General features: G+C 47.2%; 3 protein-coding genes across 5 annotated transcripts; 2 read left to right on the top strand and 1 right to left on the bottom strand.

Moving 5' to 3' along the window:
* The first annotated feature begins 2706 nt into the window (after nt 1–2706).
* Nucleotides 2707–9461, top strand: CRYAB (crystallin alpha B). The gene is made up of 3 exons (XM_024207189.3): nt 2707–3160; nt 8056–8178; nt 9111–9461. The coding sequence occupies exons 1-3, from the start codon at nt 2963–2965 to the stop codon at nt 9312–9314; spliced, it is 525 nt and encodes a 174-aa protein (XP_024062957.1). The 5' UTR covers nt 2707–2962; the 3' UTR covers nt 9315–9461.
* A 1945-nt stretch (nt 9462–11406) lies between these two features.
* On the bottom strand, nt 11407–20037 carry CUNH11orf1 (chromosome unknown C11orf1 homolog). 2 transcript variants are annotated; one of them, XM_026657905.1, is made up of 4 exons: nt 19986–20037; nt 14192–14419; nt 13434–13500; nt 11407–11853 (listed from the first exon to the last, which is right to left on the bottom strand). In XM_026657905.1, the coding sequence occupies exons 2-4, from the start codon at nt 14414–14416 to the stop codon at nt 11678–11680; spliced, it is 468 nt and encodes a 155-aa protein (XP_026513690.1). In that variant the 5' UTR covers nt 14417–14419; nt 19986–20037; the 3' UTR covers nt 11407–11677. The 2 variants fall into 2 exon arrangements, with proteins under 2 accessions (XP_026513690.1, XP_024062958.2); XM_024207190.2 differs by lacking the exon at nt 19986–20037 and having other exon boundaries at nt 14192–14465.
* A 136-nt stretch (nt 20038–20173) lies between these two features.
* Nucleotides 20174–25396, top strand: FDXACB1 (ferredoxin-fold anticodon binding domain containing 1). Of its 2 annotated transcripts, XM_026657903.2 has the most exons (6): nt 20174–20267; nt 20932–21118; nt 21969–22125; nt 22360–22563; nt 23047–23205; nt 23991–25396. In XM_026657903.2, exons 2-6 carry the CDS (start codon nt 20944–20946, stop codon nt 25177–25179), a joined length of 1884 nt encoding a protein of 627 aa, XP_026513688.1. In that variant the 5' UTR covers nt 20174–20267; nt 20932–20943; the 3' UTR covers nt 25180–25396. The 2 variants fall into 2 exon arrangements, with proteins under 2 accessions (XP_026513688.1, XP_026513689.1); XM_026657904.1 differs by lacking the exon at nt 20174–20267 and having other exon boundaries at nt 21029–21190.
* The last annotated feature ends 780 nt before the right edge of the window (nt 25397–26176 follow it).

Raw genomic sequence — 26176 nt, 5'->3', positions numbered from 1 at the left:
TGCAACCTCCCCGCCATCCCCCGCACAGTTGTAGCTAGACTCTGGAGCTGTGAGGGTGGTTCAGCACCCAGCACAGAAAATAGCACTGGATGGGGGCATGGCCTCCACTCACTTGTAAGTCAGAGAGAGCAAGTGTGAATTTGCTGTCACCTAAAGTCAATGGAATTTATGTCAGTTTCTATATGTGAGCACAGAATCGGAGCCAGTGAAGTTCATAGGCAGGGCTGCCTGCTCCCTATTAATATGATTATCTAGGAGCCCCAGTCATTGGCCAAGACCCCACTGTGCCAGACGCTGTACAAACACAGAACAAAACCACTGTCCCCGCCCCAAAGAGTTGACAAGATACCTAGGGCTCTACCTGTCCATTCCTACATGAGGTGTGTTGGAGAGCCCCCAGCTCACCCAGCAGAACCCTTTCAGTTGTAACGGAAGGACGCTCTTCCCTTGGGATTTACCGAGGGAGATCCGAGTGTCTCTGGGGAGATGTCTGGTGGCCAACCCATCAGAGCACAAGTGTGCAGACCAGAGGCAGGGCACTGTCAGGAGGAAGTTCCCAGTAGTGCCTTGGGGGAGGTGCCAGCATGCATACATTAGCCACACCCATTGAAAGAAGGGGAAGAGGAAGGAACAAGTGTGGCACCCAAACAGAAAGGATAGAAACCAGAAATACAGCATTGATGTCACGCTCGGCGGCAGCTGGCGAGATGACAGGCGGCTGCACTCGTCCCATCACTGCATGTTCCTCGATTAGTCTTAGTAATCAGACTCACTCAGTGTTAAATTTAACCCAACGGCTTATATGAGTCACTTTTTATTCCTAGCAGCGCTAGGAATACAAATAGGGCTCAGCTCAGGGATGGGCAGGGGTAATGCACCAGGAAATTTGGATGTAAACCTGGGTGAGGTACCAGCAGAAACACGTGCACAGGACAAGGTAACTGGTGATTTGCTCAGGACTGGCACATCAAGGGCTTCTGTAGGTCAGGCTTGAGGGGCAGCAGCAGATCCATAGGGAGGCAGTGGCAGGGCTCGATTCTCACTCTTGTCGCTCTCTGTGATGTTCCCGCTCTGGAAGGTCCCCTTCCACCTTCTCTTCACTTGTGAACTAAGCAGGATCAGAGCACAGCTCTGCACAGGAGAAAGGCTCCTGCATCAGCCCAGGGCCCAGGCAGCATTTCTCCTTGTTCCTTTGGGACTCAGTGCTTCTGGGCACAGTGGCTCTGCTGGCTGGATGGCACATAGCTGTGCCATAGCCGGGTCTCACTGTGGGAGTTTCTTTAGGTGCTGCACATTAATTCCCAATATCCATCCCAAGGAGCTGCATGCACACCATGGAGTCACTAACACAAAGAAGGAAGAGAGGGAAGAGCAGGGCCCTTGGATGTGCCATTGGTCTTTCCCTCCACTGTGCTCTTGACAGCTGCTGCTGGCTAAAACTCATGAGATTCCATCTCCCCCGGGGAAGCAGAGAGATTGCAGGAGGAGTGTCTCCTGGAGCCTGTCTGTGAAGATGGCTTATCACTATTAGGAATAATAACGTGCTCCCCTACAGCGCCTTTCATCCAATAAGCGTTCCTTAGATTGTCAGCTCTTTGGAGCCCATAGATCGAGCGATAGATAGATAGATGCATAGCTTGCATGTCTGGGGAGCATGGTGGTGCATTTTAAAGGCTCTCACAATATAGGTGGTGCCATTTACGTATGTGAGTCTGAACTCACACCTAGACTGTGCTGAGCTCTCACCTTTCTCTAAATCTCCATTCAAGTGGCTTTAGCGTTGGGGAAAAGACAAAGGTGCTGGACTGACATACACAGGGGGGCTGAGATCCTCTGTTCGTCCTTAGAACAGGCACAGAGCAGCAGCTGTTGAAGCTTCACACATACACTTTGCCCTGCTGACTGCCCCTCCACCCTGTGGGTGTCTTGCCTGTGTCCCGAGGTACCCCTCCCTCCCCTCCATGGGGTGAGAGAGAGAAGGGAAGAGGCCAGTTAGTAAAAACTGCTGAGAGGATGATCAACGTTTTAGATTCAAACCTTACTTTTATTCCTGGTTTGCAAAATAGAGACAGAGCTAAAAATTGGATACCCATTAATACATGAAAGGTAACAGATCTGTACTGGCTCGTGGGAGGGGCAGGTTGGGGCAGACAGTGGGAGGGAGGGGGGTCAGGATGGACAGACCCACACCAGCTGGGAGGGAGGGGGGTTCAGGATGGACAGACCCACACCAGCTGGGAGGGTGGGAGGGAGGAAGGGGGGTCAGGATGGACAGACCCGCACCAGCTGGGAGGGAGGGAGGGGGGTCAGGACGGACAGACATGCACCAGGTGGCATGTGAGGGGGTCAGGATGGGAAGACCTGTACAGGCTGGAGGGGTCAGGACAGACAGATCCATACCAGCTGTGCGGGAAGCTGGGACGGACAGAGTGATCTAACAGCATTTTTCTGGCTGTAAGTCCTGTGACTGAAGCGGGCCTGCAGCTGCTCTTCTGTAAGGATCGTCAGAGCCATCTCTAGGCTCATGTGTAACTTCAGGAACCAGATTCCAAACACGAGGAAGACAACGGGCCCTTGTCACTTTCTGTGTGAGCCAAAGATAGGAGCTGCATTGATCCTCCTGGCATCTGAAGCAGCTGGGAACATCAGCCAAGCCTGGGGACTCTACAGATAAACAGTGTGTGGGGGTGCGGGGCTGGGCAGCTCTGATTCTTGCTGACCCATTAGACTTTTTTTCCCCTCCTCCTTAGCAGAGCTTTCAAATCCCCTAGATAATTGACTGGCCGCTACTGAATGGAGCAGACGGAGAGCCGGGATAATAAAACTCCTGACATCACCCTTCCAGAGAGTTCAGCGGGGGGGGCGAGGCCTGGACGGCAGTGGGTATAAAAAGCCCTGGCATACCAGTCCTTGAAGAACTCTGCTGCACCTAAATTCTTACTCTTCTCCCAGATAAACACAGATGGATATCGCCATTCACCATCCCTTGATCCGCAGACCCCTGTTTTCCTTCTTGACACCAACACGTATCTTTGACCAGAGCTTCGGAGAGCATCTCTCAGAGTCTGAGCTGTTCCCTACCTCGGGCGCTCTCAGCCCTTTCCTGCTGAGATCCCCCTTCCTAAGGACACCCAGCTGGCTAGAGACGGGATTCTCAGAGGTAACTTTTCTCTCTTCACATGCTTTGTTGTCTGCTGCGCATGCCTCTGACTGGGTCTGGAGCCGAGAGCCCAGCCTGCCTCCCCAGGGAACCCCTGGAAAGCTGCTCATAGATCGCTATTAGAAAAAAACCTGGGGGAGGGAGCACCTGAAGGTGCCATCCTTGTGTCCCTGCTCCCTGTGTCAGGCAAGATTCAGCCCTGCAGGCGCTGTCTGGCATTATACCAGTGCAAAACCCTTTGTGAAATAATAATACTTATCGTGCCTCAGTTGCATCTGTGAATCAAGCACCTTAAAAAGCTTCACTAATGTCAATTAATTAAGCATCCCATTCCCCCTGTGAGGTCGGTAAGTGTTATGATAGCCATGGGACAGAGGGCAAAGTGATTTGCCTGAAATTTCACAGCAGGGCAGAGAACAGAACATAGGAGCCCTGAACTCCCAAATCACTTACCTAACTGTTATACCACACTCCCTCTGGGAGAAAGGAATAGAGCCCCGGAGTTGTGACTCCCCATCCCCTGCTGTTCCATCCTGATCACACTTCCTCTTTCCTCTCACAGTTTTCAGCCATTGCTACATGGCACAATTCCTTATCTGCATCTCCCATTTCCCTGCGTGGGCTTCACTTCTGTTGAATCACACGGGAGAAGCAGAGATTTCTCTCTTACGGATGTTGAGGGTCTCCAGGCATCCTCTTGATTCATGAGTCTCCCTGGCCTGATTGCCAAACTGGACTAGATGCTCCTGCTTACTCCACTGCCTCATTCTTGGGCCCTGTTTCACTCTTGTGTTTTAATGCTGGCTAGGAAGGTGAGATCTGCACCCCCTCTATAACCATAACAACGCTGCTCTGTGAAGTGCCCAGCAGGAGGCGCTAATGCATGAATACTCCTTTTTCGAGCCTGAATTCAGCTCCTGAGTTTCACTGGCACAGGGGGTGCAGGTGCTGAGCTCACTTCCAAACCTGTATCCCTCTCCCCCGAGAGTTTAGTGCCTGACTCTCAGGCTTAGGCGTGACATGATACCATACAGCAGTGCCTGTGATTTCACTTTCCTCACACAGGTTAGGAAACCTGTGGGTTGCCAGGCATTTGAGAAGTGTCTGAATTGTGAACAATCAGACTGGGAATGGCATTGGCCAAGCCATAGAGTCTCTGCTATCTGCACAAAGGGTTAATTAGTTGAACAGAAGAGAGCAGATTGTCGCACCTATCTGCAGGGAACTGAGTATGAGCAGGTTTCTGGCGGAATCTAGTCCAGAAGGACAAGCAGACTGGGGTTCTGCTCTGCAAAATGACTGTAAGCTGGCTTGATGGGCTGGCTCCATGTCCTTCATCTTTAGATATCTATGGAGAAAAATTGCCCAGTGTACAAGGAAAAATGTGTTAATTGTAACTGCTGGCCCAGCAAAGTCTGAGATCTGAGAGTCATGCTGGGCTCATGCATAATCCTCAGTCAAAGATTCTGTGGGCCAAACTCTGCCTTGTGTAATGGAGGGCCTTGCAACTGAGACTTAGCTCAGATAATTCCGGTGATGCTGCAGGAACCCTGTGTTTGTACAGCACCTAGCACACTAGGATCCTAGTTCACGACTGAGACTGCTACGTGCTACCACACTAGAAATAAATAGTAACAGACTCTCTGGCTCCCTTTCCCAGGGGTGTGCTGACCTTGTAGGGCTAACAGGTGTTAAAAGCAGGATAGTCCTAAAAACTGTTCCTAAGACAATCAGCTCAGATGTGGATGCATGTGGGGCAGATGTGCTGGATAACAAGGGCCAAGGTGCACAGACTCACTTTGCAGAGTAGAACTGCATTTTAAGAAAGGTGCAAAAGGAACCCCCCTCCCCCCATTGTAAATAATTCCCCTGCACCTAGAGGATCATCTTCCTCTCAGTCTCAAGGTTGAGCTGGAAAACAGTCCTCCCACGCTTCCCTGCTCCACTGGATCTTCGGCTCGCATGTTTCTAATGAGCCCGAATGTGAAGAATGCCTTCATCCAGGAACAGGTGCTGTAGGGAAAACCTTAGTAAAGAACAACTCTCCGTAGCCTCTCAGGAGATCAGTGTGACTCCAGCACCCCAGAATATGTCACTGTTGGACCAATCTGCTCCAAGAACAGTGTCAGTGGATGGCTGGTTGTACCTAGCACCACTCGGACAGTAGATCCCAGTGGGACTTTAGAAACAAGTTTGCCCCATTTGTATTTAGTTCAGGCATCATATCCCCCTGGGGCAAATGCCTTCTTACTTGGCACCTGGTACAATAACACAGGACAATAATTAGAGGGAAAGTTCTCAGAGGAATCAAACCAATGGGTGGAACCGGCTTTGCCTTTATTGCAAACAACGATGGTGGCACAATCCCTGCTGTTGTCTGACTAGGACCTGGAGAGACTCCTGGGAAGTCTATTGAGAATGGGATCTGGCTAGCTCCAGCAGCACAGTGGGCATATCTGCTGATTTCCCCTCTCTGACCATTTGCTTCCTGCACCTGAGGTCAGATTTATCCCTGCATGGATACATACCAGGGGAGACAGTGGGTGCCTTCCTTACTCAGGCGCTGCTGACCACCGGTGCAGGCTGGGACAGTCCAAGTTGTGCCCTTGCTTAAAAGCCCCATATGAGGAGGTTCAAAATCCCCGGGAGGTCAAAACACGCCGACCCACACCCTTCCACCTCCAGAACTCCCCCTGCACTGGGGGCTGCTGCAGGGATGGCACAGAGCTGGCAGAGCCTGGGCATAACAGCTCCTTTTGCCAGGGGTGTTGTGTAGTAGAGGCAGCTTCTGCCTGTCTTACATTACAACCCCTTTGCGGCAGCCTAGCTGATGCAAAGGAGCCGTGAAGAATGATGAATCACCAGACCCTCAGTTCCCACCAGCACTTGGCATCTTCCTCTCTGATCGTCTTAGCTCAGAGAAGTGCTTGGAGTTCCTCCAGTAGAACACGGAGGAGAACTATGCATAGAATCTTTTTAGTTAATTTGTAAGAGACGAGCCAGGGAAATTCTTCCCACAAAACTGCCTATTCCCTGACCCTCAATATCCCCTCTGCCTTTTCCCCCATGCCATCTTCCATGGGTTCCCCCTGTCGTTTGTTAAGCACTAGTTCCCTTGGTTCTCAAGCCTTTGTCTAAGTCTCCTTCCTCCCAGGGAATTTCACAGACAAATCACTAAAGAAGCTGGCAGAGCCCCAAGTTCACATTGCCTGGGGCCCGCACAAACATCCCGCCTCCACGCAGCAATTCCTATGTAAATGTCCTTCAGCTCCAGCTCTGAATTGCTGCATGACAAGTGCCCATTCATCCCTCCAGGCCTTGCAGTTAGGAGTGGGAGGCAAAAAACAGCTGCCTTGATAGCAATGCCCTAGTTGAAACACACTGGAGAGTTAGTAAACAACAGGCCTGATTCTTCTCTCAGCCTGGTGTAAACCAGGAGTCGCTCTGTTGAAGTTACGTGGCTGTGAGTGGCAGAACAGGCCCTGGGTGTCTGAAGTTTTCAAGGGCATTGAGAGCAGTAGGCTGTGAAGGAAGAAAAATGCAGGGACAGTCTGAAGAACTAGTGACTAACAGAGTCTTAAAGGGGCACTGCCCTCTTGAAAGTCCCATTGCTGGCTGGAAAGTTTGTGCCTATTTTAGGGCTCATCCAAAGCCCATTGAAGACATAGGTCATCTTCTGACTTAATTGGACTTTGCATCAGACCCGGGGTACAACTAACATCTAGGATTACTCTAACTGAGAGATATTGGGGGAAATATTTTTTTCTCTTCATTTTCTTGACTTAGTGGCTCAGACCTAGTTACCTGTTGAACCAACTTCTGTGTGTTGCTTGTCACCGAAGTGTAGAGAGCTCAGTGTAATTAGCTTCAGCACTCTGGATGGAACTACATTTTAGGAAAGGAAACCCAAACAATTGAGGAAGCAGAGACCCCCCCCCAAGTCAAAAGTGAGGAAACTGAAGTGCTTAGAGTCAGCATGGAGGCTATTGAAGCATCCCATAACAGTCTCAGAAGGCACGTACCTCCCTCAGCAAAAGAAAAATGAATTAAGCAGGAAGGCAAGAAGGAAAACAGTTTGGCTAAATGGCATGGTCCAAGAGGTTATTCAAGTCAAACAGGTACACTTCAGAAATGGGACATCAACCCTAGAGCATCCAATAGAATGCAGCACTTACTATACCTGGTAAAGGAAATTAAGAAGGCAAAAGATTAGCAGGGGGTGTCTCAGCATTTCATACCAGGACAAATGCTGTTTAATGTATTTATCGGTGATCTAGAAATGGGTGGATGAGTGCTTAGGTGGCAAAATTTGGCAATGACACATTAATTAGTCAAGACTCTGACTATACAGGGGAAAATGTTAACTGACTATACACAAGGTGGAGTCAAGTGCACAGTTGTTGTCTCCAGTGCTGACAAGACCCTTGTAAATATCAATAAGGGGAGCAGAAAGCCCCAAATAATTCTGTAAAAGAAATTACAAACAAATAATAATAAGAACTGGTCGCATGCAAATTTATCGATCGATTTCTAAAAGTTCAGTTATAGTGTGCCCCTTTAACACACCACAAGGAAGTATTTATCCTCCGCTAGTCGAGACAAGAAGGCATAGGCACTCAGATAATACTGTGATGGGCAGCAGTAAAAAAAACCTAGGTAGACAGAGACAACCTGGCATGACTGGGATCCAAAACTGAAACAAAGGGGCAAGTTAGACAGACTGCTGCTGCCTTAGTCAGCCCTTGAGGGGCAGGGCATGTTGGCCTCCCAATCTAGGGCTTGGTCCTACATCATTAAAATTCATAGGCGCTTTTCCATTGACCTGCTTGGATGCAGGGTGACACCCACAGCCAGCATTGGAACTGCTCTTCTCTAACCAGCCCCTTGGTTTGCAGATGCGACTGGAGAAGGACAAGTTTTCCGTAAATGTCGACGTGAAGCATTTCTCTCCTGAGGACCTAAAAGTCAAGGTTTTGGGGGATGTGATCGAGGTCCATGGGAAACACGAGGAGCGCCAGGTATATCTACCCTGTGGTAAAGACTGAACTGCCCCTGCGCCTGTTAAGCAAGGATCTAGCGAGATGGCAAAACCACCTTGTTGCCTGCTACTCTGAAATAATTTCTGTTCATTTTCATTAATCATTTGACCCTGGGCAGTAGCGGGGCAGAGGTTATTGCTGTGGAAAACCATTCATAAAATGAGCATTTCTGAGCCTCTCTCTTGTTGGGAAGGGGCCAGGAGCGCAGGGATGGGAAAGCCCGAGTTTGGACATTATTAAACTAATTAACATTGAGTCAGTTAACAATTAAAAGAACTTTAAATAATTAAACCAAATGATGTATCAGACTCTAACTGTATTGTTAATATTCATGATATGTTACTCTGGCAAAGCCCCATAACAGCAGCTTGTACACTCAACTCAAAGAGTCGAATTTTGCTCTTGGTTCCTGAGTGCCCTTAATACCCATGTGACAGCTGGGAGGAGGGTGAAGTCAAAACTTCCCAGGAGCAAAGGAGCAATAGAGTGCTGTACTGGAGATCAGGAATCTGTGCACCGTATTGTACACTGAGACCCTGGGGAATGGCTGGGGGGTGATACTGACCATTGCTCTGCCTGGAATGTTGGAGACTACAGTAGAACTCCGACTAATAAGGGCCATCTGATTAAATGAGATTAGGAAGCACGAGCCCCACCATGAAATGAAGTTTGTAGGGTTCTCAAGCCTGCTACCAGTTTAAGCCTGGACGGCATAGTGCAGTGTCTGAATTCAGTTTAGCCCTGCCGCTTTGCCAAGGTCTCTCCAGACAGGGATGCTCCAAACTTTCTGAAACGTTTTCCTTTTGGGCGAGAGCTTCCCAAACTTGACCTCAGCTCAGGGGGGACGTTGTTAGTTGGAATCAAGCTGGCACATCAAACCAGGGCTGTTCTTTTCCTTCCCTTTCGATAAGGATGAGCATGGCTCCGTTGCCAGGGAGTTCAACAGGAAATACAGGATCCCAGCGGATGTGGATCCTCTGTCCATCACCTCATCCCTGTCTTCGGATGGAGTCCTGACAGTGAATGGACCAAGGAAACAAACCGATGTTCCCGAGCGCACCATTCCCATCACCCGCGAGGAGAAATCTGCCATCGCAGGGGCCCAGAGGAAGTAGGAAGCTGTTTGAAACCGACTTTTCCATCCAGGAAAACCTTTCCATTGGATGCAAGCAGCGTATGCTGTACTGACTGGCCATACTTATTTATTTATGCTAAGGAAAGAGAACAAGCTCATTTGCTAACAAATAAAACATAAATAAGCATCTTGTGGTTTTGTCTTTGAATGTTAGGGTCTTAGATGTGGTGTCACTGCTAGTATAGAAAAGCTTGGTAAGACTGTGCATCTGGAATATATGCATGCAATTACTTATTATTTGTACTGTGGTAATGTCTAGAAGCCTCAGTCATGCACTAGAATCCCACTGTTCTAGGCGCTGTAGAAACATAGAACCAAAAAGATGGTCCCTGCCCCAAACAGCTTACAATCTAAGATACTATTAGTGTCCAGTCTGTAGGAAGAAGCATACATAGCCTGATTTAGACAGACTGCCCCATAGCCCCCCATAACCAGGTGTTCCCCATAACCAAGCCAGCTCTAAAATGTCTTCATATACCTCTGGTGCCAAATCCTGAAGATTTTATTTGATGTTTGCTCAGCCCTTACTTGGTGTTTGCTGCACCTTTGACTTGAGTGGGAGTTTTGACTGAGTCAGGACTGCAGGATTTGATCCCTGCATAATAAACCCGGAGAGCTGGAAATGGCAAGATGCTGTATTAGATGCTCACAAATATGACTGGCACAGTGGTATTGGTGGGGGGGACTGGACACAGATCTGCATTATACACAACTGCATCAACTCCCTGCTCTAGGCCAGGCCCAAGGGATTGCTGTGCTTACTGGGACGAAAGTGAATCCTCCTTCTACTGAGCATGGAGATAAGGAACCAGCAGCATAAGCAAAATCTCTCTCCGGGCTCCTCAGTAGCTTCTCTAGTTTGTGTTGGCCACAGGCTAGGAGACTGAACCTCTGACGTTAGCCCCAGGCTCCCATTCTCTCCCTCAGTGAGGCACATGGGTAGTGGGAAGCTGAGAAGAGAGCTGCCTCCAGAGGACTCTGCAAGCTGCAAGTTTCAGAGAGGGCAGGAGTTTAGTTTGAAGCTAAATATACCCCACCAGCCCCTTTCCTGCAGGCTGACAATGGAGGAATGGGAGGCTCAAGAAGCTGGTGGAGCATGTGGGGGCTCAGAGGACATCAGGCTTCATGAAACCAGTCTCCCCCAGCCTGAGGCATTAAGGAACACTTCGCAATGCTGGTTTCGCTTTTTATGCAGACATTTTTTGCTACCACCTGGTTGCACGATCCATTTTTCCTCAATATTTCTGTCTGGATCAAAGCTCTACAAATCCCAGATTCCTGCTGAATGTGTCTTACAAGCATCAGAAAAGTTGCTCTGGGGGAAATTAATTGAATTGGTTCGAAAACTCCAGGACGGCCTAAACCCACTGTAGTTATGGGCATTAGATGACACTTAAGGGAGGAAAATTGTATCTGAAATCTCGAGAATGGCCCATGTTGTGAGGAAATGTCCAAAAGCTGCAACTAATTCAGAGCAGACACAGGTTACAGTTGCAAAGCTGCTGTAAACTCAGTTACAGCAACAGCAGAGAAAAATGTCCTGCTCTCACGGTACAAATCACATCACGCTGAAACTATGCAGCCAGCGCCCTTCAAACAATAAATAGCAGCTGATGTATAAAATGTTCAGCTGATTGTAGAGTGATACAAAATGCTACAGAGTTTTACTCAGTTGTCACCAGCAGCTCAACCCTGAGGGATGCTGACAAAGGGAAAACAGTGGTAGCATTGATCCGGTTTTGTCTGTAACTCTAGCACAGAAGGGAGTGGAGAGAATTGCCACGTGCAGATCTGTCCTGTGATGTATGAGTGGTGACATTTCTATTAGAGCCTAAACTTCATTTTCTCAGATAGTTCATTATCTTCGCCTCACTAGACACACGAAACATTTCAGAAGTGACGGATTTTGATGCCAAATGTGCCATTCCCTAGGGTCTTAAAATGACAGAAATAAAATTAAAATTAAATTAATCAGATTTTATGGAAAAATAACTGGTCACACTTATAAGCAGCCACTTGCTGATGAAACCCGGTTACATCTTTAAAACACTCTCGGGTCTATTTGTCTTGGTACCATGCCACGTCAAGCCACACTCGGTCAACAAAAGGAAATGTCAGAGTCCTCTGTACAAGGTAAAAATTAAAATGTCAGAAGGCAGAAATAACATATGGAGCGACAAACAATAGGGCATAAGCCTCAGAAAGCATTTACTTGTCACTCTGATGCCCTGTGTTTTAATATCAGAAATGTTTTACAACTTGAAGGATGGCCCCTTAGCAGCAGACAGGTTGGAGTCATTCTAACCACATGGCTGATCTCAGGTTAACAGCCTCTCTCTGCTCCTATTGCTTTTGCTGCGTCCCCGCCTGTTCTTTCCCCAGCATGTCACAAATGAGGGGAGTTCTGCCTTGAGGAGGTCCGTAATCTATCATGTAGCAGGACCGTGCAGTCGGTTTGAGCGGAGGGGGTTCCAGCTCAGGCTGGTGTCCAGGAAACCAATGAGGTTCTCGTTTAAATCCTGAGAGCAGAAAGGAGAAAACTGATGAGTTAAAGGCAAAGCAACGAGAAGGCTATTGTCAGGAGAACAGCTGAGACAACGGGAAGAACAAACCCAGGGGCAGACCCAACCTCTACCAGCCTATAGGGAAGCTGAACACGGGTTGAAGGGATTCTATGCACTGTCAGCCAGTTGGCACTGTCCAGGGTTTTATCATAAATCCTGGACATGTTACTTTATTAGAAGAACGCATTGGAAAGATCCTGTCTAAGGTGCTAGGGTCCCATAGCATAGGATTTTGAAAGCACCTAAGTGCTATCCCATCCTAGGTCTGGAAAGCCAAACAATCCACTCAACAGTTCTGGAAACATTGCCAGGTTTACAGGTGCATTATGGAGCTTTTACATCTTGCTCTGAAGAATCAGGTATTGGCCATGGACAAAGATGCGATACATGACTAGACAGAGCCATGGTCTGGTTTGGCAGGGCAGGAAGTTGGGTACTGGAATGGAAAGGCCAGGTGTGCTCTGAGACAGATAGGAGTCAGGGATTCCAGACTAGATGGAGTAGTAGTTTGATCTATTCTTGTAAATTCTGTTCCCTTACCATCTCTCTCCCCAGAGAGAATTTGGCCCATAATGTCAGTGTTTTTATCCATTATGCTTTAATCTGATGATACTGTAAGCATGTTCTGCTTTAAAATGTTATACCCATATGCAGGGCCAGTGCTACCATTTAGGCCAACGAGGCGGTTGCCTAGGGCGCCAAGATTTGGGGGTGCCAAAAAGTGGCGCCCCCAATTTTTTTTTTTTTTACAGCAGCCGCTGTGCTGGGAGGGAGAGGGAGTCTGAGCCGCTGGCAGGCAGCCCAGGGGTTCCCCTGGGTCAGCGCGCCGCCGGCAGCCCAGGGGTTCCCCCGGGTCAGCGCGCCACCAGCAGCCCAGGGGAACCCCTGGGTCAGCGCACCGCCGGCAGCCCAGGGGAACCCCCAGGTCAGAGCTGCTGTACAGATCCCCGGGCCAGGGGGTGGGGAGCTGCCGCTGGGGGGTGCCTCAGGGTGGGGAGGGAGCTGCCGCATGGCTCGCTGGGCTGGGGGGGGGGGGGTGCAAGGTGGAAGTTTCCCCTAGGGTGCGAAACTTCCTTGCACCGTCCCTGCCCATATGAATATTCCTTGTGTCCCTTCTACAATGTCACGGGTAAGGTGAAAGATTAGCAAAATGTCCCTAGCTGGAGTGAAATGTCTTTGTAGCCGTCAAACACAACCAGAAAATGAGATTGAATAGATAGAGGGATGAGCTGTTTTCTGCAAAGCAGATGTTTGTAAGGATCTAAAACTGACGAGGCAGAGAGCCAGGAGCAACAAATAGGGATTTTGTTAGCCTCTCAGTCTGAAGAATATAAAGAGAACACCTGAAATACAAACACCACAGACCCTGAGGGACTGGAAATACGAGCTCCTATATAGATCTAGGGGCATGACTCAGTAGGGAACGGACACGCTGGAACTCTTTTTTCTTCTCTGAGCATATGATTGTCATTTAAAAACTTCTTTTTAGCTACTGCACAGATCAAACTGACTACACTTCAGTTCCATGCACCTACTTCTTGAGCCGTGATGCCTTTCCTTGTTGTAATCTGACGAATACACTGATTCAAAGTAGTGAGCATACTGAAAGGAAAAGCCCATGTTTAGTGCAGCAAAATAAAAGTAAACAAACATTTAATAAAAAAAATACTGCGTATCCGTTAAAGGAATAGCCTGCTCACCAAAGCATCTGAAATCATAATCCCTCTTTACACTCTGGGTAAGGCCACTGCAGAACTGACATGCCTATAGTTTGTGTCACATGAAACCTGATAACATTAATGGCAAGGAGCCCAGTGATATGGTGAGGGGAAGGACCATGAGTCCAAAGCAGAAACAGCTCTGGCCTGTGAAACACTGCTGAGTTATGAGTGGCTCGTACCATGGCACAGACTGACTTGAATGGCTTTGTCGGGGAGTAACAGAATTTGCACAGTAACTCGTGGCTTATAGATTCTGCCCTTGAGTCACTAGCTAGGGGCAGGACATTAACAGCAAAGGAAAGAACACCAGGAACCAGATGAAAGTAAAGTGAATGGAGCTGAGAATGGCCAAAGGATTGAGAGCTGAGTGAGACTGGGCCTTTTTAGTGATGGATTAGAGGATGGGTGTTGGAGAGCAAAAGGAAATCTCTCAAGTCCTTGCTCCTGCTAATGGAGTAAGGGTGGGGCATACAGTGAATGAAAGAGGCTGTAGGGCTGGGGCTTTTGATGGTATCTGCTATTTCACTTTTTAGAGGCCAATAGAAAGGACAGGAGGAACAGAAAGTTTGTACCTGGGAAGGAAGCGGTTTGGGCTGCGCGATTTTCCGGATATCATACCGCTCCTGGTTCCAATTCCCCATAAGGGTTTTGTTGGAGTAAGCATCCTCATTGGTGGTGCATCTCCAGCCATACTGGCTAAACTTGGAAGTGCTGTTCCAGTCCGTCCACACTTCTGCATGTCCGGTGGCATGTATCAAGGAACCATGGTGAGGGTTATAGAAACAAGATAGGGACATGACCTAGGAACAGAAACCCAAAAACACATTGGGGATGTCCCTGATATCTGAAAAGACAAAATAGTGCTCTGGAAAGACGTTCCCCACCACCCTGGCAGCTGGGCATGCAGCTCCCAACCCTTCACTTAGCAGAGCACCATTTAATTTTATCAATGTAAAAACTTTAGTTTGAATTTGTGTGTGTGTAATTTATCTTTCCTTACTTAGATAATAACACTTAGTTCTCTTCAGCTTCATCAAGCTTTAAAAACTACACTAGACCCTTCAGAATAATATTATCCTCATTTTCCCCAAGGCCACAGGGAGCTGTCTGAGCTGGCATTAGAATTTGTGAATTGCAAACTCCATGTCATCTGCTCAGACCATACCTCCTATTTGAAGTCTTTTACTGTTATTATTCGAGTGATTCTTAACAGAGTCTCCTTCCACTGACTGGAAGGATAGCTAATGACTGGAGGATAGCTAATGTGATGCCAAGTTTTAAAAAGGGCTCCAGAGGTGACCCTGGCAATTACAGGCCGGTAAGCCTGACTTCAGTACTGGACAAACTGGTTGAAACTACAGTAAAGAACAAAATTGTCAGACACATAGATGAACATAATTTGTTGGGGAAGAGTCAACATGGTTTTTGTAAAGGGAAATCATGCCTCACCAATCTACTAGAATTCTTTGAGGGGGGTCAACAAGCATATGATTAAGGGGGATCCAGGGGATGTAGTGTATTTAGATTTTCAGAAAGCCTTTGACAAGGTCCCTCACCAAAGGCTCTTAAGCAAAGTAAGCAGTCATGGGATAAGAGGGAAGGTTCTCTCATGGATTGGTAGCTGGTTAAAAGATAGGAAACAAAGGGTAGGAATAAATGGTCAGTTTTCAGAATGGAGAGAGGTAAATAGTGGTGTCCCCCAGGAGTCTGTACTGGGCCCAGTTCTATTTAACATATTCATAAATGATCTGGAAAAAGGGGTAAACAGTAAAGTGGCAAAATTTGCAGATGATCCAAAACTACTCAAGATAGTAAAGTCCCAGGCAGACTGCGAAGAGCTACAAAAGGATCTCTCAAAACTGGGTGACTGGGCAACAAAATGGCAGATGAAATTTAATGTTGATAAATGCAAAGTAATGCACATTGGAAAACATGATCCCAACTATACATACAAAATGATGGGGTCTAAATTAGCTATTACCATTCAAGAAAGAGAATTTGGAGTCATTGTGGATAGTTCTCTGAAAACATCCATTCAATGTGCAGCGGCAGTCAAAAAGCTAACAGAATGTTGGGAATCATTAAGAAAGGGATAGATAATAAGACAGAAAATATCATTTTGCCTCTATATAAATCCATGGCATGCCCACATCTTGAATACTGCGTGCAGATGTGGTCGCCCCATCTCAACAAAAATATATTGGAATTGGAAAAGGTTCAGAAAAGGGCAACAAAAATTATTAGGGGTATGGAATGGGTGCTGTATGAGGAGAGATTAATAAGACTTGGAGTTTTCAGCTTGGAAAAGAGACGACTAAGGGGGGATAAGATAGAGGTCTACAAAATCATGACTGGTGTGGAGAAAATAAATAAGGAAGTGTTATTTACTCCTTCTCATAACACAAGAACTAGGGGCCACCAAATGAAATTAATAGGCAGCAGGTTTAAAACAAACAAAAGGAAGTATTTCTTCACACAATGCACAGTCAATTCGTGGAACTCCTTACCAGAGGATGTTTTGAAGCCAAAGCTATAGCAGGATTCAAAAAAGAACTAGATAAATTCATGGAGGATAGGTCCATCAATGGCTATTAGCCAGGATGGCAGGGATGGTGTCCCTAGATTGTAAAAAGAACAGGAGTACTTGTGGCACCTTAGAGACTAACAAATTTATTAGAGCATAAGCTTTCGTGGGCTACAACCCACTTGCTCTAATAAATTTGTTAGTCTCTAAGGTGCCACAAGTACTTCTGTTCTTTTTGCGGATACAGACTAACACGGCTGCTACTCTGAAATCTGATCCCTAGATTGTGTTTGTCAGAAGCTGGGAATGGGCAATAGGAGATGGATCACTTGATGATTACCTGTTCTGTTCATTCCCTCTGGGGCACCTGGCATTGGCCACTGTCGGAAGACAGGATACTGGACTAGATGGACCTTTGGTCTGACCTAGTCTGACCATTCTTATGAATAGTAGCTGGAAACAGAATAGCAGACAGTAACTGTGTTGCTGTCATAAAATCAATTCTTGTTATACTGTGTAATCCACACAGAAAGCTTTAAGTACTATCATATATGGCTAGACCCTCCTCCCCCCAGATGGAATTATAGTTATAGTTATAATTATTATAGGTACAGTCTGCTGGAATCTGCCAGGGCTCTGCCCCCACAGTTCAGGAAGAGGTCTCCAGATATTTTATTGTGATAGTGAATAAGAGCGGGGATTGAGAGTGGATCCTAATTCAGGCAGCTGAATTCCAACACTGGAGAATTCTAGTCTTTGTAATTAGTGAGTAACAGTGTCCTCAGAACTGCAAAATACACAGATGGTATCCACATTGTTCTGAGCAGGAATCTTGGGACATGGCTGAAGATTTCAAACATCCCAATGTTTGGATCTGGAGTTTTGGTTTGGGCCCTTTTGTAGAGAAAAGAGGTTTTGGACATAGAAAATAAATCATTATTATTACAATTTATTTGTAAGGTGTTGACAATGGACTCAGCTCCACACAACATACAAAGGAAGACACAGTCCAATAGCTGGACAGCTCATGAACACAACAGGAGGCCCAAACGGTGGTGCTAACCTCGGCCATGATTCTGCAGTGATCTTCACCTGGGTGCTTAAGATAACATCCCCCCCCCCCCCCCCCCGCACACACACACAGATTGGGGGCTGGACTTTTCAGAGATGGTTTAGTATTTGAGGTTCTTGGAAGAAGGAAGCTTTGAGAAGGAATTCGAAGAATGTGTGGATGGTGAATGGAAAACGGAAATGAATCTAGAAAAGTCTATGAACAGAATCAAGTAGCCTAATGTTTTCAAAAGAACACTATAAAGGATCCAGAGCCAAGGGAGACATGGATACTAGCCCTGTACAAAAAATACCTCAGACTCCGTGGACTCCGATGGGCCCAGTGACATAAGACTCTGCTCCATGGCACACAACTGTTCTGGAATCACAAACCCCACTCTTAACTATGCAGTTCATCCAAGGGTCTCAGAGAAAAGTTCCACACAGGAATCTCAGCACACTTGTGTGGACATGAGTGCAGCAACCTTACTGGGCTGGTGTAGCTGATGTTAAACACTCCAAAGGCTGTGCCAATGGAGCAGGAGCAGGGACCAGGAGCTGTGGCAGGCAGCCAGAAAAACTGATTTGATCATGTTTATGAGCTCATGTCCTTATCATCAACTAGTGCTGATGTCACCAGTTACTGTGAATCTGTGAAGTGAGACACTTGTAACACTTTGTTTTCTGAAAATTTTTGTGAGCATCTGGACACTTAGCAATGACTAAAAATTAAACAGATGCATAAAAGCTACCCACATGGACAGCCAGATCAGCAGCCAGATCAGCTATTATTGCTTAGCTCAGTAGCTACCTCCAAGTGCCGGAATATTACCCAATACCCATTACAAGGCCTCATGTATGGTGATTATCCTCAAAAATGTATCACTTGAGTTAGATAACTAACTCCCCCTCAGCGTGGACCTGATCCAAAGCGCATTGAAATCAGTTAAAAGACTTCCACTGATTTCAGGGGGCATTGGATTAGGCCCTATATGAAGCAAAACTCTATTAACCTAAGGCCAAACAGGCATGTGATTTCTGTATTACAGAATGATTATTACATTGAAAAGTTAGTGTCTATACAGTGCTTTGAGGCTGAAATGTGCTACCTCAGGGCTAAGGACTATTGTTTAACCAAATCCGAAACACAAGTTAGTGTAACGTTCAGGTTACAACTTGAAATGCTGAAAATTCTGGAAATGCAAATCATAAATTGCCATGTTTTATGGGATACATTTAATGGCACTGTGACGGGGCGGACTGGCCTCGCATTGGGAATGAGAGGGTTAACTCTTCCCTCCTTGCAGAGAAAGCCCCACCCCTGAGGTGCTGCTGGGCATGCTCAGGTATAAAAGCTGGCAGAGCTAGTCTGTCAGCCCTGACTGTGGAGGAAGAAGGATGCTTGGCAGAGGCTCTAGCCCAGGAGCCCTTGTAGCCTTTACCTGCAAGAACTGAAGAGCCCAAAACCAGGACCAGAGGCCAGCTGCTACTGGAACCCCAGGAAGTGCATGGTGCTGAGGAGCCTGGAGACCCTGATATTACAGGGACTGCTGCAGCAAGAAAGCAGGTAAGAAGTGACCTGGGGGTGAGGGAGTGGTACCTCCTGTCCCAGTGAGGGCAGTGTGTTTTGGTGAGATTCCCTGCTGACCTGTAGCAAGCTGTGCTGCCTGCTGTTAGGGCCCTGGGTTGGGGCCTGGTTGAGTTGGGTAGGCCTGGGCTGCCACCTTTGTGGGATGACCTCCAGGCCACCCTACCCTACTGTCCTGGGGGCCCACTGAAGTGCCTCTGGCTGCTAGGCCATGCTATCCCACTAAGGGAAGAAACTTAGGGGGACTCTGGCTGTTGGGCCATACTGCCCAGGGCTATACTGAAGTGACTCTGGCTGCTAGGCTGTGTGACCCCACCTGGGAAGAAGCAGTGGATGAGCCCGGCTCATTGGGCCACACAGTGTGGCCTACTGGAGAGGGTGTGGAAAACAGACCAAAGCATAGATAGGCAGGGTTACCTCCTACCCCTCCTGACTTGGGGGGTCAATGGGGTACAAACGCTGCCACAAGCATGAACAGTCACAGAGCTACACAATGAACCTGGGAAACGGGGCCAGGAAATATTTCCAATGTGCAACATAGCCAAATTAGCCTTAAAATGGGAAGGGAACTATAGCACAATTTGGTTCGTTTAGAGATGTAACATTAACAATATTACTTTAAGGGAGAGTTTTGTGCTGAATTTCTCTCTTTGCTTTGTAAAGAAAACAATGAACAAAGAATAAAACAAAACAAATGGGGCAGTAGAGAAAAGAAAACACTAAGTAGCCACAAGCACCTGAGTCCCTATGAATTGCAAGGTGAGCCCTGCCCCTGCAGGAACGACGGCTCTCCTGGCACAGAGCTCCTACCCTGCAAGGTCAGAAGCTCTGCAGGCGCCAGGCATATTGACTTTAGCACAGGGCTTCAAGGCTGCCAGCATTCGCTACTTGGTCACTGCCATATACAAGGCTCCACTTGCCCATTGCACCCAAGGAAGATCCTCGCACTTGTGCCACAAGCCCCTCCCACATCTCTGCCCAGTTCCCCCTCGCATTATAGGGGCCTCTCCCATTTGCAACCTGGGCCTCTGCCACTGAGCTCAGTCTTCCCACTTTGCACCCAGGACCCACCTCTTATGCCCAACCCCATGACCTTGGGCCACAGGCCCCGCCCACTTAGTTAACCCCGCCCACGCGCAGCCAGGCCACGCCCCCTAGGTCCAGCCCCGCCCACTTGTACTACAGGCCCCTCCTCTGGGCTCACCCTGACCCGCCCGTAAGTCACAGACCACGCCCCCTAGCCCCTCGGCGATGAAGTCACTGGCGGGACGTTACGCGCCGCCCGGGAGGAGGAGGCTCCGCTTTGCTGCGCCGACTCGCCCGCTGGTCCCGACGCGACAACCGAGCGCCGCTTGGAGAGGCGGAGCCGAGCCTGTTCCCATGGAAGCCGGGAAACGCGTCTGACGTCACTAGCTGCGCGCCGGAAGTGAGGCAAATCACACCGCGAAGAGACTGTCAGACCAGGGGAGCGACGGCCTCTGCACTGGTGAGGGGGGCGGGGGGGGGTAGTAGGATGAGGGCCCCTTGAGAGGCCCCGGGACGGGTCCCTGGGAGAGGTTCGGGCTCCTTGGGAGTCCTCAATTTAGGGTACCCGCCCCACCCCGTCCCTGGGAGCCCAGGGCTCTGGTCGGCCGGGGGGATGTCTCCCCTCTCTGGGCAGGCCGAAGGGGGCGTCTCCCCTCCCAGCGTGGGCGGGTGCTGCGGTGGGGTGGGCCGGGGGCGTCTCCCCTCCCCGCGTGGGGGGGGGGGGGGGACGGGGGGAGTGGGGGGGGGGGCGCCGGCGGGGGGGGGGGGGGGGGGGGGGGGGGGCGGGGGGCCCCGCCCGTCCCGGTGCTGCGGTGGGGTGGGCCAAGGGGGCGTCTCCCGTCCCAGTGCTGCGGTGGGGTGGGCAATGGTGCAGATGGGGCCTTTTTTGATCGGGAGAGGTCGAAGGTCTGTTTTCTACGGGGGACGGTGGGGATGAAATGGTGAGGCCCTTTTCCCCCAGAGGGGGAGGCAAGTGAACCGTTCATGTGGGTCCCAAAGCTCGGCCTCACCCCACCCCCCCCACTTTGGCAGCCCCTTGTAATGCATGAGGCTACCAGGCCTCTTGTTAGAGGCTGAAACTGTGACAGCACAAGGGGGCCCTGACCCATCTTCCTACTTCTTAGGATTTTGATACCATGAGACCCACCCGCCGACTCCTTCTAGTCGGGGAAGGAAACTTCTCCTTCTCTGTCTCCTTGTGCAATGCCAGCGATCGTGAGACTCGTATCACTGCCACTTGCTATGAGAGCGAAGAGAGAGTTTCCAGACAGGCACTTGCTAAAACTAACATACAGCATCTGAGAGGGAAAGGTAAAGAAATCCCCAAAGGAAATCACTTTGCCATTTTGTGCTGAATGCTAAGTATCCCCCACAGCTGTCTGGGTGAGTAACTGAGGGAGTGGATAAAATTATGAAAAGGGAAAAATACAGTGAAATTCTTCCAGACAGTGAGATTTATCAGGCTGTGGAATTGTTCCACAGGAAATGCATTTTAACAGCTATTGAAACAAGATCCCTGTATTGAACAATATTATTGGTCATAACAATGATAAAGGGCCTCTGGGGAAAGAACAAAGTTACTAAAACAGGAGATGGTTTTGTAGGCGCAATTAAGGCACTTCAGATATCAATTTCAGACCAGAGAACATTTCCCCAGAAGAAATGAGGGGGATTCTAGAGAAATTCCCTCAGAGGAGTGAAGAACCCTCCAAATACTCATACCTTCAAATCTAATCAGAATCACACTAAAGAAAACAACAAAAACCAGCAGCAGCAGAAGTAAAAGGGGGCTTAACTTCCTAACATTACCTCCAGTGGAGGTAAGGAAAGAAGAAAGGAAATACCACGTGATATTTAAAACTGGATTGTGCAAAGTACTAGAAAATATGATGGGGGAACAATCCTGCATTGGCCCCTATGGGATTAACTAGATAGGACTACGTAGGACTTTTCTTAATGTCTATGATTTTGCTTTTCCTTTTCACTTGTCACCTTTATGACCAACAGTAGAAGCTGTTTGACAGATTGAAAGGTCCATTAAAATAACCCAACCCTACTCTCTCCCTTTCTACCTGGTTACTTATGTATATATTCTGGGCTTTTCAATGAAGATTCTATCATGTTAAATCCCCTGCTCTCGTGCTTTTCTTTACTTTTGCAGGGGTTGAAGTTTGTTTTTGTGTGGACTGTACCAAACTGAAGGACTATTTTTTGCCAGCAAAGAGAAATTTTGATTGCATTTATTTCAATTTCCCTCACTGTGGGAGGAAAGCTGGGGTGACAAAGAATAGAGAGCTTCTTACAAAATTTTTCTGTAGGTGAGTAAAGTGAAATTAAGTAGTACAGACCTATCTCTTACCAGGTGGTCTGCTGAGCCACTTTCTAGAAGCTGTGTGCTGGTTCCTGAAACTAGTGCCTTAAATTCAAAGCAATTTTCTGGGACTGTTTAAAAACCATTGTTTAGAAAGGGCCCTTTTCCCCCATGTACTTTACTGTCACTGTTCTGTTTCTAAGTGTCCTGCAAGAGTATTACCAGCTGGTTTTTGTTCTAGCTGCACAGATGTGCTCGCAGAGAAGGGAGAGGTCCATGTGGCTCTTTGCAAAGGGCAGGGAGGGACGCCTGCTGATCAGCCAATGAGAGAGTGGCACAACAGCTGGCAAGTCGTGGCTATGGCAGCGGGAGCAGGATTTATCTTGAGTGATGTTCATCCCTTCAATTTAGAGGATGTTCATGGATATAAGTGCACTGGCTACAGGTAACTTATAGATACTGCAAAAAGTCATTGATATTCATGCTGCTCCTTGGGTATTTCCATAGTGCCCAATACCATAGTCCAGAGCATTGTCTTGTGGAGGAAACCCCCCTCTAATATTTTTTATTCTATAAAAATACAATATACTTCTCTTCTATCTCTTAGTAGGATAGATAAGAAACAGTGAAATTCCTGCCTTTTGAGAGAGTATCTGCCAGAAAAAATGGTATCTTAAATCTCAGGATTAGCATTTCTGTTTCCAAATGGAACCAGTAATATTAAGGAGATGGGGAGAGTCCACATCCTATGATTGGTCTATTTGCTTAGATAAAGATTGCATGCTAAACTTCTGCAATGTAGACAACATTATGCTGACTCAATCTTATCAGTTTACTAGTCATTCAATGTCACTTGCTTTTGTGTTTTAATATTGGTCAAATATCAGTTACTTTACCAGATGGTGCATTTGTGTGTGTGTGTTGCCAGGAGTCAGGATAAATCCTTCTCTGTAGAAGGTGCATTAAACCACATCTTCACTCGGGGCTTGCCATTTCCACATCCCAGGCCTGTGATGTGCCAAACTGAACTGGAGGGCAAGAGGGTTTCCTTCCAGGTTCCAGAAATATTTGTGGATAAAATTAACAGGTAAGTGTTCAAGTCCAATATCTGGTTTGATTGTGATTTATTCACCAGGCTGCATTTGGGCCATGCTGAACAAAACCAGACAATGGTTGAGTCCACTGCTAACTTAATCCACAATCTTGCATGAATGATCAGTTTGCATCTCTGAGACAGGTAATCATTAAATGTTCCAAATTCCATTTCCTCTTAAAGGGAAAGAGCAAATTTGGTCATTTTTGTTTTTTTACATGTTGGTTTCATATTTATGGTCCACTTAGCATAAGGCTTCAGAAGAGAGGATGTTCCTATCTACAGGAGTAGAAGAGTAAAGTTTTAATTACACATTGTGCAGTGATTTGGGAGCAGTCCTGTAGGTGGTTTAGTCTGTGCTAATATTAGTAAGGCTAGTTAGGATTAAAAACTATAACCAAGTTTTTAATCTGTCTCTAAACTGGTTCATATTCTGGAAAATATCCAGAGCTAACATACTTTTGATTGGCGTCCTTAAATAAGCTTGTAATTCTAATAGTGGAAGTCAGCTGATACTTGCTAGGAAAGTCCTCCCTCTTCCACCAGCTGAAGTGCAACGAATCCTCAATTGCAACTCTTAACCCACACCCTTATGTCCTGCAGATGTCTTGGTAATAACTATGCCACCCTGACTAAAGATTTTCCCTGTCCAAGTGGCTATTGAAAGCAAACTTAACATTAAGCTCACTTTGGAGAAGTCTTTAATTATAAACAAAGGAAAATGTTTTTATAAAAATCACTGTACTTAGACTTGTAATCTGCTGTTTTGTTTTTAACAGGGGTTTCCTAGATACCAATTCAGATCATCCTGTAAGAACTATAAATGAAAAGCTCATCGCTCAACTCAGCCAAACCTTCCTATTACAAAGGGTTGACGGCTCCCTTTCTCTCCTGCACCACGGCCACCTAAGCACTGTTTCTCAGTCAAATGCCTTTTCGATCATTCCCAACACAGAGCAAAATCCAAGCTCTGAACCTGTAGGTAAGGGAACAGCAAGAGGAGTCTTATTTCCTGGCCTTCATTTCTGCAGGGACATAGACCAAGATGACAGAATGAAGGCTCAGGAAGGAGACCAGCTCTCAGAACATTATCATCTTAGATCTTCCCTTCTGGTTTATGTTCAGGATGTGATACCAAGGCTGAGCTTTCTCCCTGGGACTCTGCATGTTCTCAGTGGGCCTGTCTTTAGGAAGAGTCTGATCTCTCCTCACACTCTGCCTGTTTTTCATGAGACTCTTTTTGTGTGTGCAGTTGATAAGGGTACAGAGGGCAGCTGTATCCAGATGCTTATGGATAATATTAAAAATACTATAAGTTCTCTGCTCCCATCTCTTTTGTGTTTTACATTAAACTCCACAGTAGAGGAAGCAAAAAGCTCTGAAACAATTGAGCTAAATGATTCAGTCATGCCTGACCTTCAGCTTGATAAAACTCAATATTTCATCTGTGTGAAAACTGAGACTTCAGACTCCAAAGCCAATGGCTCTTGCGTAGGAGCCATATCAGCAGCTCCCTGTGGGCCAATAAACAGTGAACTGGGCATTGTGTTTGCATCAGTAAATCTTGACCTGCTAACCATGCAAATTTGTGGAATTTCTGACTGGCGAATGCTGTGGACCTCAGATGAGCGTTTCCTAAATCAGTTTATTGGAGGAGAGTTAGGACCTTTCAAGAGCTTTTCCCTCCATCCACCTTCCTATGTGCATGATGTCAGCTTCTGGGTTTCTGAGTGGGAACAGTTTGATGAAGTTGCATTTCACACCATTGCCAGGTGTATGTCACAGGAAACTGTCGTGTCCATCCAGCTCCTTGACAGCTTTCAGCATCCACAAACTGGACAAACCAGCCTCTGCTACAGACTAACCTTCCAGTCCTGTGACAAGGCTCTTACTCATCAGCAGGTGGCAGAGATGCAGATGCAGTTTAGAAAGGAGATACAGCAATGTTTGCACATAACTCTTAGGTAGATCATTGTATGCTATTTTCAGACCTTCATCAACAGCACCCTTAATTCACTTTGCTGTGGGAATCTCGGACTTCATATTGTGTGGTCTAACACTCTGTGTTACTATTATGTCTAGCCAAATTCTGCCTCTTATAAAGGCTGTGCAGATTAACTTAAAATGTGTTATACCTGCCTTTAATTCTGCTCTCAAAGAATAAAGTCCAGCTGCCTTCCCCTTGTCTGACTGTATGTGACTGTTGAAATGCCAGATCTCAGTAGGTGTTTTCTTTTACCAGGTTCCCATAAAAAGGTGGAGTTGGAAGTGATTCTGCTTATTTGTGCTAAAGGTGGGTTTACGTTAACTTTCTGGATAAGTCTGCCAAATGTTGCTTGATTATACTGAGCTGCAACCACTTATAGATAGCCCCTTTTATCAGGAAAACTTCAACAATTGCCCATTACTTGTTTAAAATGTCTGACCATTTTTCTGTCAAGCCATGGAGGCTCAAGTGGTCTTACTACAGGAAGTCAACACACATCTGAACCCAAGAGTGCCTCAGATCTGTGGCATCCCTTTCTATAGAAGGGATAGAGCAGAAGCTACATCATCTAAGGCAGTGGTAGGTACATTAAGGGTTTTGAAGTTGGATCTTTTGAGTCTCTAAGAGGTGCAGCCCCTGCAGGGAGGAGCTGGAAACATGACACCCTATTTGATCCTAGTTCTTGACAGTTTTGTTCACAGTTTAGGAATTGAAAACAGGTGTAAGATTGGGAGTGCTAAGGAGAATGACACATGAACAACAAACCTTGGGGGCAGCAGGTTTAGGAAGAAATCACTTGATTTCTAGCACTGGTAGCATCATACTATGGTGCCTAGCATAATCATAATAAAAGACAATGTTCTCACTAAACAGCCTTAACTTGCTTTGAATCTTCCCAGCATTTTTCAATTTCAGGAGGGGGGTGGTTTACTTAAGAGGCATTCTACCTATACCCCTGGCCTAGGGAGACTCAGTTCC

This window comes from Terrapene carolina, unplaced genomic scaffold (genome assembly GCF_002925995.2).
Source record: "Terrapene carolina triunguis isolate 2854851 unplaced genomic scaffold, T_m_triunguis-2.0 Scaffold374, whole genome shotgun sequence".
NCBI classification, from domain to species: Eukaryota; Metazoa; Chordata; order Testudines; family Emydidae; genus Terrapene; species Terrapene triunguis.
The sequence above is the reverse complement of the archived record's forward strand: the minus strand, read 5'-3'. Positions and strand labels throughout refer to the sequence as shown.